Here is a 9653-nt window from a genome sequence, read left to right on the forward strand (position 1 = left end):
TGACTCGTTATTGTCTTCACCATATGATCCTTTTATTCAAAATAAATAAATAAATAAATAAATAAATAAATAAATAAATTGAATTAGGTACAAAGAATAAATAAATAATTTAAAATATTATGCAGTCTAGCAATAGTAATAAAGTGTTTTCAAACTCTCAGTTCGGTTTAATTATCTTAATGTACGTTTTTTCTTTCTTCACTTCCTTCTCGACGGAGCTCTCGGCAGTGTCCTTTTCGACGCTTTTATCGCCGTCTTGTCTTGCTGTTAAGGAAATTGGCTGTTGGTCTTCGCGTAAGAATATCGTGGTAGCCGTCGTCGTTTCGGTGGCATTGTTCTCCATCAGAGATTGCTGATCGAGTAAAGAAATAACGTTGAGAGGCATTTAACTTTGATAATTGATCGTCAAGGGTAGAAAATTAATTATTTTTTAAAAATTCACCTGCATCACATTCATGAGGAAGAGAAAAGCCAAGAGGGTCAACGCACTGAGTGCTGCGCCGTTGCCTCCACCACCCTTCCCTTTGCTGAATTACAAAATCAAACAATTAAATTTTCAGATTTACTTAAACTCTGATGTAAAAATGTATTACGTGTACATTACCTGTGCCAGCCATGTCCATGATCATAGTGTGCACCACCTCCGTGGTACCTATCCATAGCAGGCGGTGTTGGCGCATCGTGATGGTACCCTCCGTAGTTGAGCAACGCCTTAAAGGTCATCTCTCGAATTATATCTCAAACCACTTGGAGTCACAATGACTACCCAATCTCGCAATACACCAGGACGATGTCGTCACCTTGAGCCCCGATACCAGACTGACCACACCACATCTTCAGTTCTTCTCGTTTTTTCGTCTATGTCGACGATGACGACGACGCAAGCGTGAAGCAATTATCACGCCTCGTGACTATGTCGCGGGCTGAGACGCGTTTTTGGGCTAACGGCGACAGCGCGTGAACGTTTGACGGTTCGCCTGATGCCGGATTCGCGCCCAATTTAACCTCGGGAAGAGCTGCTGTCTCACGTCGTCGCGAGTTTGACAATTAGAAGGGGCGAATACCGTAATGTGGGATTTACGAAATTTTCTACGATTGCTTTGAATGCGAGCGGAGAGTCATGCAGCTTTTGAAAGAATTATTTTCACGGGCACGAGACAATGGAATGTTTATCCTGGATACATCTAGCGCGGACAATGAGAAAAGCTTAACAATTAATTAATTGAGTTCATAGCAATAAGGAGTATTTAACTCTCTGCTCAGTGAATAATCAGGTAAGGGTGTCACTGGATTAGACCAGGAAAGAATTACAGTTGACGGATGTGTATATTTTCAATAAGAGTATCGTTTATTGAATGCTCGATTAAAGTAGAATCATACCTCAGTACATACATACAATAGTATATTGTGCAACTAGGGGAGGAAAAGGGCGATTTCTAACGAGGGTGAGATTTGAGCACGAGTGCTCAAATTTCACCCGAGGTAGAAATCGTCCTTCCCCCCCCCCCTTGTTGCACACTGTACTTTTTTTGACAAGTGCCTGTAAAGACCCGTTTTCATGCATATAGAGTGAATGGTAAGTTGCGCATTTTGAGTCGTAAACCACTCTCTATAAAAAAATATCAATATTTTTTAAAAATTTTCAAAAATTTGATTATTTTTGAGTGTTTTTGAGTGTTTATGAGTAGCGGGAGGGAATGATTCCCTCCCGCACGCTCGAAATGAGCAGCTTGCCATTCACTTTAGAGGCATGGAAACGGGTCTTTTTCATGCACGTGTTAAGAAAAAGAATTACACCTAATATATGATAATCGTGATATAGCTGAATCGTATAATCGTCTTCGCATATAACTCCAGCCGTGCGCAATGCATTGATACATGAATCACGCCTATATACATTAACGGAGAGGAATGATGATGGTAAAAATATAAAAGTATAATGGATATTAATATAAGAGCACAAACAAAAACAAAATAAATAATCCTGAGATATTAACTGTGTGGTGATACTTGGGAGGGATTTTCCTCGCGTCCAATTGCACTGATTTTTTTTTAAAAGAAATAATACAATGAGTCTATCAAAACATCGAGGTATCAGTAAAACAATTAAATTTGCAAACGGCGATTGGACGGATCCAACGAAAAATACCGAGCCATCTCGTAACCAGCTGCTCGAAGCCGGTCTTCCTCCCGAAAGATAAAACAACAATCAGATCGTCAGTACAGAAAAGTTGCTGCTAGTCGAACAGTATACGCATTAAATACATGAAAAACCATAGCGACAGGTTGTACGCGCGAATAAATAAAAAGTTTTCGGCTCAGAAAAAAACAAATAGTAGGCACGCACGTACGCGAGGAAAAAAGATACAGTAGTTGCACCGGCTGCTGCGGTCCACAAGCTTATACTAATTTCCTACGCTTCGTAAATATCATAAATAAATAATTAAATAGTTTTTCCTGCTCGTATCGATAATAATAATAGTAGTAATAATAATAATAATAATAATCTTCCTCAGCACATTATCATCGGTGTCTTCGACACTTGGCTGAACTTAAAGCTCGGTGAAAGGCTTATCAGTATAATAAATATGCGATGTGCACTTTAAGTTAATCCAAGTATCTCGGTTCAGTCTACTTCTACGGAAAGCGCGGGTTCTCTCACGCTAAAGAGAACATCGGCGCTTTCCACGTCGGCCATTATCGTCGCGGCGGCGATTCAATTATATATCGTCTAACAAGTTAAATAATCGTCGTCTCGTGTCCTATATATGATTTACATGAAAAGACGTCGAACTTCATGTCCATATAAACGTTTATCTCGTGCTCGATGAATTTCTCGAAAATCGTTACGGGTCTTTCTTACATATCTGCCGGAATTTCGATTCGACGTCCTTCCGCGCGAGTATAGTATGCGAATTAACGAGGAATGCGTGTGTGTCTTCGTGGGCGTCTGGTCGGGGTCGATGAGATGTTCAAACGGCGTTGCAGTCGAGGAAGAGCGTCCTGCAGTCCTCGCCGGAACGACCGCGTCTGCCGGCTTCGTATAAGGCTTCGAAGCCTACTCCGCTCTGCCTCTGCAGCAAGTAACTTGTCGCGTACCTGGAAGGAAGTCGAGTTTTAGATTGATTAAATGTCTAATTAGGGAAGTAATTTGAATGAAAGTTTATTGGATTTTAATGAAGCGTTCGAATTAGGCTAATTGATGGAGAGTATGTTTTAATAGATTCTAAACGCCTCATTATATAAAGTACTTGTAAAAACAGGTATTTCAAAGCGACACTTACGATCCAAGTTGGCAGAAGATCGACGTCGTTCCCTGGGTGTCGGCGACGCACTCGGCGCTAGCCTCGCAAAGAGCGCGCTCGGCACATCCTCTCTGACCCTCTTCCTCAGCGCGGCCAACGTTGCTGAAGGTTTTCATCGACCTCATGTATCCCTGTGGTCAAAATATATTCATTATCATCCACTTCGATCAATATATTTGGCCCACTCGTTGTTTCTCAATTTTCCGCCCACAGAGTTCAACCAAGCCTCGGCTGGCTGACTATATAGGCGCACCCTTTTGAAAGAAAAACAATCAAGAGAGCCAAATTGAATCGAACTTCTCTCGCCGCGGATATAATTAATCACCTTGAGCATGGAAATAGAGGCGACGGCTGCCTCGGAAACGGTGTCCTTCCTTCCGAGCGAGCGAGCCTGGAGCGAGCGATGCGAGAAGGACGTCTTCAGGGCGTCCAGGAGATTGATGACGATATTGATGAACTGCTTGGGGCAAGATACAGGCACTTAGGAACAATATCTTATGGCGCGATTGTCATTTCGTAACAGTCGAGTCTGTAGTGTTATGTATAGCTGTCGTTTCTTTGTTCACTTTTTTTGTTGTCGCGTTTGTCTTTTCTCGGTCTCGTACGCGTTCGTGTCGTGAGTCTTTGTCAGTTTGTTAATGGACCTTTGCAAGATCGAGAGCTGCCCCTGACGGCGATATCGACATTCGATATATTGGGAGAATTGAAAATTTGTGTCTGTCGTGGAGTTTGCGCTCTCTCTCTCTCTCTCTCTCTCTCTCTCTCTCTCTCTCTCTCGATGCTGCAATAGGCTTGTCGAGTATGATTGTCAGTCAATTTTCAAGAATTTGCGCGCGTTTATTATTATTTTCAAAATTCGAATTTTAGAAAACTGTCATCACAGTGCCAAGATTCGTAATGTACTGTAACGTCACATGTATTTTATAATGTTATAAAACTTATAGATTAAACATATCATCAAAAATTATTTTACTGTACATTAAAATTATAGATAAAAGCTTTTGCTAAATGCATCCAAAACTTGATGAGAGGATGACAAAATGCTTTTTTATATTTAAAATAAAAATCTCAATTTTCTCATCCTCTCCCAAACTTCAGCGGCAACAAAACCAAACTCTAGCATTTAGAAAATATATTACAAAAGCGTGATGTGTGTATCGTGTGCGGCTGCCCTGCACCGGGTGCAGAGCCAGCGATGTTGGAGTATCACGATTGTGGTGTATGTATAGAATGTGTATTTTTTGTTGTTTGTATGTACACGACGACTACTGACCTCACTCGCCTGGCCGGCTATCACAGCCACCTGATCCGGGTTTCTGCCCTGTCCCAGAAACGCGCCCAGCACCGCTGTCAATATTCCCTAATGTGTGCGCAAAATCATCCATTCTAATGTATTCATGTATATTTACAATTTTTACCTAGATATCATATATATTATATATACAATATAAATGGGCGTTGTTTATATTGCTTCTCTATATATTATGCTTTCTGGTTTAAAGCTCATTTGGTTATGGATATAGTTTCTACGTGTATTTTATGGGGATTTGTATTTGTCAAAATGCTGATGGTATGCATATGGGGAGAATTTATCTACTATGGATTTTTAATATGAATGTGAGTTGTACAATGTTGTAATCGTAATTTTTTTATTCATTTATATTTAGTAATTTCGTTCAAACGAGAGACTATGAGTTATACTAATTTACTCTATCTGCAGTAATTTATTAAAAATCTAATAACTAGTTTAGGTATAAAAAGATTGGAAGGGAAATAGTTTTATTGTATTTAGAAATTTTAAATAATTCTGGAATCGTATAATTGCGTGCATAAGCTGCTGGCAGCTGGTGTCCGAAAAAAGTAGAAGAAAAAGCCTCTGGCATGCAGTTATTGGAGTTTTTTAAATTTAAAAGTAATAATTATTGATTCTATATTTTTGAACGGTTTTGGTCATAACTCAAAATGTATGATAGAAGCTTTTTTCTTCGACAAAATTCAAAATCTAATCAGACACATCAGCAACGTATAATACACACGCTGACTCTTTTGAATTCTTTTACGGCACTGATACAATTATAAAAATAAAAATCCAATAAACAAAACAGCGAATATTTTTAGTGTAAAAAAATTCAGAGAAACCGCTGCGAGCATTAGCCAGCCGAAAAGCTCAACTCAGAGAACATCACCCGTAAAAGTGTATAGTTATATCTATGGCAAGCTCTAACTCAAAGAAAAGGCTATTCTAAAAAAGTTGCGAAACCATCGCGGAAGCATTTGTACCTGCATGGGGCTGCTGCTCTGGTTGTCGACCTTGTCGATACCGTCGACCTGCTGCTGAGGTCCACCAAGAATGGCAGTGAGAACTCTGAGACCGACGGATAGTAGGTTGGCCCAAGGACTGGCTGGTACACCCTCGTCGATGTCGTTCTTGCTGGGGCTGGTGATTCCGGCGGTTTGGCCGAGAAGCATCTGCATAACCATGCCTATCATGCTCGACCAGGAGAAGCCGTTGCCGCCTCCATCCTTGTGAAAGAAACGTTGAAAAATGTTCTTTTGTTAAGTTGGTTGACAGCTTGAGCGCGAATTTTGAATCTCAGTAATAATCAAGATGTTCAGAACATTAACGGGGTCATAAACCGCACGTATGTTTCAAAACGGCTTAAAAGCGTTTAAAAAGCAAATACGTCAATTACCAGTAAAAGCATCTCGGACAAAAACTCGTTCTCACTTTCAGGAAGCTTTCTCTTTAAGAAAGCCAAGTAAGTGCCAAAAGAACTAATTTTCACTTTTTTGTCGAGAATAAATGTCGTTGATTCACGTTTTGATCTCCGCGCGCGCATGAGAACGACTTTCTATACGTCCGCACGTTTGCTTTTCGTTTCGAACGACATATCCATTTTCTAAATTAAATTTCTTTCGCGGAACTTTTGTTTACCTGGATCGAGTTTGTGCTGATGTCGTCGAGGTCGTCGAGACCAACTTTCTTCGAGGCATTGGGCTTTTCAGCGAACTTTCGGCTCTCTTCGATCTGACGGGGAGTCAGCTGCTGGGGGAGCGCGAAGCTCTGGCCCATCACTAGTGCCACTAGGCACAATGCGAAATACTGTTTGCTCTGCATGTTTGTGCTGGAAAAATAATGATTTTTGTAAGTTGGAGCTATTTTTTTAGGAATGTTCAACAACGTCTTTGCTGTGTATTTCAATCGGTGAAGCTTCTATTACCGATAGACGGTAACTCTAAAACGATAATATTTTGAGGTTACGTTCAAAATTATCTGGATTTATTGTTTTGTAATGATCTAAAAGCTCGAATGACATCGTAATCGTACTCCTTATACTAAATTAATCGAGTTTCTCTTATGAAAAATAATCATCTTCCTATCCCTAAAAAAATCTTCTTCCGGCGATCCATTATCTCGAATAAGCGTCAAAAAACCGGCGTAAGAGATCGCCTCGCAATTTTTAGAAACTCTTTTCCGTGCTTCTCGCTCTCTCATCCATACACTTGGCTCGCGCGTGTTCTCGCACGTTATTTCCTGTTGTCCTCGCGTGACGCCGCACACTTTACAGAAAAATATGTCTCCGACTTTCCCCGCCTATAATGCACACATGAATCTTTGCCCCTTTAGTTGGCAACTAGACCGAGAGGCTCTTGCGCCGAAAGTGTTACGCGTATTTCTATGACGAGCTTTACTCGTCTGCTGCAGTGTTTCGGATGTTTTCGCTGTGACGTCAATCGGAACCGTTAGTGCCGGGGAAATGCTTGCGCGGCGACGTATAATGTTGCGGAGAAAACTCTTAATTATAGTCACGTATAAAGCACTTCCGATTATGGGCCGTTTGGTTTCCTGAGTTAATGGCTTTTGCAAATCTTTCAAATGTTTACTAATGGCTTGGCAAGTATAACGTAAACGATGTTAAACGATGCGTTGATAAATATCGGCTATTATAATATGCTTTACGAAATAGTACACAATCATAATCATATCCTAATACACCTATAATAATGCAAGACTCAAGAAAGTGAGATTCGACGGGAAAAAAGGTAATTAGTATTTTGATTTTCCACATCCCGTCGTTAACAAAGGAGTCCAACTCTTTCGCGTTCTCTCTATATTAAAAGTCATAAAGAGAATCGCCCATCATTTTCTCGATCGTACGCTCGAATACCGCAGGAATGTCCCGGGAGGCGCCGAGAGTCGAAAGGAACCTTGATCATGAAAGTGGGTCGAGACGTTCAAAATTGTTTTCCTCCCGACTCTGTAGTGCAATGTCACGGTCGGTGTATGAATACTTAAAAGACAAGTGGCAAGTCATTGCGATGCAGTGTACCTGCATATGATACCTCGATGCAATTATTATTGAAAGGGCTAATAAGAAACGAATGAAATTTTTTTTTGAGGATGATCTGCAACAATAACTATCGTTGATGAGTAAGTTCATTTCAAAAGTTTCTAAGGGCGCGGTAAAAAATTTAATATAAACGATCCCGCTCGAAACTCTGTGAAGAAGTTCAAGAACCTTTGATAATATATACATGGGAGCACGGATGGAAGCTACTTTGTTCTCGGAGCCTAATCCGATAAGAGGACAGGGAGGGAGTGTAAAGGAAAGACAAATAGGGGCGAGGGCGAGGCCTGGCGGGGGAAAAGAAGTACAGCTTGGCATAATGAGCTTTCGAAAAGTTTGACTGATTTTGCTGGGAAAAAAGTGTCTGGATGGACTTTTTTAAACTTTTATATTGGGCTGCATGTTTCATTAGACTGTATTTGACTTGCTAAATTGCTACGCACAAATTGCCGAGCAAATATCAAAGATACTATCAAAAATCCTACTAAACACACTCGTACGAAAAAAAACTCATCGATCTATGTAACATCAGAAATTCTGAAAAAAAAAATCCCACAACCACATGCACTTGCCACGACGTCTCGAAAGGTATGCGTCGCCGCGAAGGAGCCTTGACCATGAAAGTGGGTCGCGCGCAAGCGGCAACGACGCCGAAGGAGGCGGGCTCGTTAGCCCACTTCCGATCGAGCGAGTTTCTTGACCCGCGCGCACCGTTACTCCGAAAAGGCGGTCGCGACCTACTGGCGAGCGCGACCGAACGAGCCTGAGATCGTAGCGCTCTGCAGCAGAGGTGCATCGGTGAGGGAGAATTTTTTTCCGAGTAATCGATCGATCGGTATGATATTTTCATTTTTTAATCAATGTTTTATTGATGGAGTGTCGTTGCCAAAGAAAGTTGTTTACTCATGCCGATTTATAATAAAGCCGATAACTTTTACTCATGCATATGCAGATTTCGTCTCGACGCCCGAACACGCGTGAATCGCAATTGATGAAATCACTTGTACATATCTGACGACACTTTTTTTTACCTGTTCGCAGAGCGGAAAATTCGTGAAACGCAGCTGATTTTTGCGACTTTCTAAAACATTGTCACAACTATACGAAGCTGTGTCGTCGTTACGTTATTATCTAAAACATCATCACAACCATACAGAGCTGTGTAATTATGCCACGTTTTCATTTTATTAATAAAAATGTTGATTACACTATACATAAGCAGGTGATTAGAGCGACAGAGCAGCAGGTAACGAAAGAAAACGTACAATGGCGAGTACTAATAAAATTTAACTACCAAGTTCTCGTAAAAATTACTACGTCACCTGATCGAACAGCTAGCAAAAATTCGAAAAGAAAAATCAGCCGCTCGAATAGTACACTACGAACCGGTAAACATCTCTCTCTCTCTCTCTCTCTCTCTCTCTCGCTCTCTCTCTCTCTCTCTCTCTCTCGCTCTCTCTCTTTCTCTCGCTCTCTCTCTCTCTCTCTCTCTCTCTCTCTCTCTCTCTTTCTCTCTCTCTCTCTCTCTCTCCCGCTCTCGCCCGAAGAAGAAGCGTCACCAGAAGAAATAACCACACACAAATCTACGAAACTACGATAAACAAACTAAAAACTCACTTTTTTCTCAATTAATTAATCCAGTCGAAAATACTCAACGAACTCTTGGCATGCAAAGACACTTGGGTTCTGAAAGATGAAAATTCCGCGCGGGTCTTCTTATAGCTTGCGCTCCTGGGCCGTATAGCTGCGCGGCTACTCGTGGTGGGGAGGAAACCGTTCGGCCAATGAGACGCCGCGCAGCTCTTGGGCCTTATACACATCGAAGGAATTCCGCTGCTCGAACGAGCGACGGAGGGACGACCGGGCACTTTTCGATTTTGCGCAAGCGATACGCATCGGCTGAGATGTCCTCTCAGCGGGAAAGCTTTTCCGACACGGTTTGGGGCGTTTTTTTCGTGAAGCGAGGCCTCGATAATTTTGGGCCCGGAAAATGAGGTTC

The 9653-nt window shown here is 41.4% G+C and overlaps 2 protein-coding genes across 3 annotated transcripts; both read right to left on the bottom strand.

Annotated features, from left to right (window-relative positions):
- Positions 1 to 69: 69 nt before the first annotated feature.
- On the bottom strand, positions 70 to 821 carry LOC107981011. Its single transcript, XM_016984845.2, has 3 exons — positions 605 to 821; positions 443 to 527; positions 70 to 352 (listed from the first exon to the last, which is right to left on the bottom strand). Exons 1-3 carry the CDS (start codon positions 721 to 723, stop codon positions 158 to 160), a joined length of 399 nt encoding a protein of 132 aa, XP_016840334.1. The 5' UTR covers positions 724 to 821; the 3' UTR covers positions 70 to 157.
- An 864-nt stretch (positions 822 to 1685) lies between these two features.
- LOC100118586 lies at positions 1686 to 9354 on the bottom strand. Of its 2 annotated transcripts, XM_031928639.1 has the most exons (7): positions 9272 to 9354; positions 6241 to 6430; positions 5586 to 5828; positions 4579 to 4665; positions 3631 to 3762; positions 3285 to 3436; positions 1686 to 3099 (listed from the first exon to the last, which is right to left on the bottom strand). In XM_031928639.1, the coding sequence occupies exons 2-7, from the start codon at positions 6421 to 6423 to the stop codon at positions 2973 to 2975; spliced, it is 924 nt and encodes a 307-aa protein (XP_031784499.1). In that variant the 5' UTR covers positions 6424 to 6430; positions 9272 to 9354; the 3' UTR covers positions 1686 to 2972. The 2 variants fall into 2 exon arrangements, with proteins under 2 accessions (XP_031784499.1, XP_031784500.1); XM_031928640.1 differs by lacking the exon at positions 4579 to 4665.
- Between the last annotated feature and the right edge of the window lie 299 nt (positions 9355 to 9653).

Source organism: Nasonia vitripennis, chromosome 4 (genome assembly GCF_009193385.2).
Source record: "Nasonia vitripennis strain AsymCx chromosome 4, Nvit_psr_1.1, whole genome shotgun sequence".
Classification (NCBI taxonomy): domain Eukaryota; kingdom Metazoa; phylum Arthropoda; class Insecta; order Hymenoptera; family Pteromalidae; genus Nasonia; species Nasonia vitripennis.

Coding starts and splice junctions, on each gene's coding strand:
- LOC100118586 (XM_031928639.1), bottom strand. CDS start 6,423: ATGCAGAGCAAACAGTATTTCGCATTGTGCCTAGTGGCACTAGTGATG. Junction 3,437..3,630: donor CCTCTATTTCCATGCTCAAG/GTGATTAATTAT, acceptor TTTTGACCACAG/GGATACATGAGGTCGATGAA. Junction 3,100..3,284: donor ATCTTCTGCCAACTTGGATC/GTAAGTGTCGCT, acceptor ACTTCCTTCCAG/GTACGCGACAAGTTACTTGC.
- LOC107981011 (XM_016984845.2), bottom strand. CDS start 723: ATGACCTTTAAGGCGTTGCTCAACTACGGAGGGTACCATCACGATGCG. Junction 528..604: donor CATGGACATGGCTGGCACAG/GTAATGTACACG, acceptor TTTGTAATTCAG/CAAAGGGAAGGGTGGTGGAG. Junction 353..442: donor TCCTCATGAATGTGATGCAG/GTGAATTTTTAA, acceptor TTACTCGATCAG/CAATCTCTGATGGAGAACAA.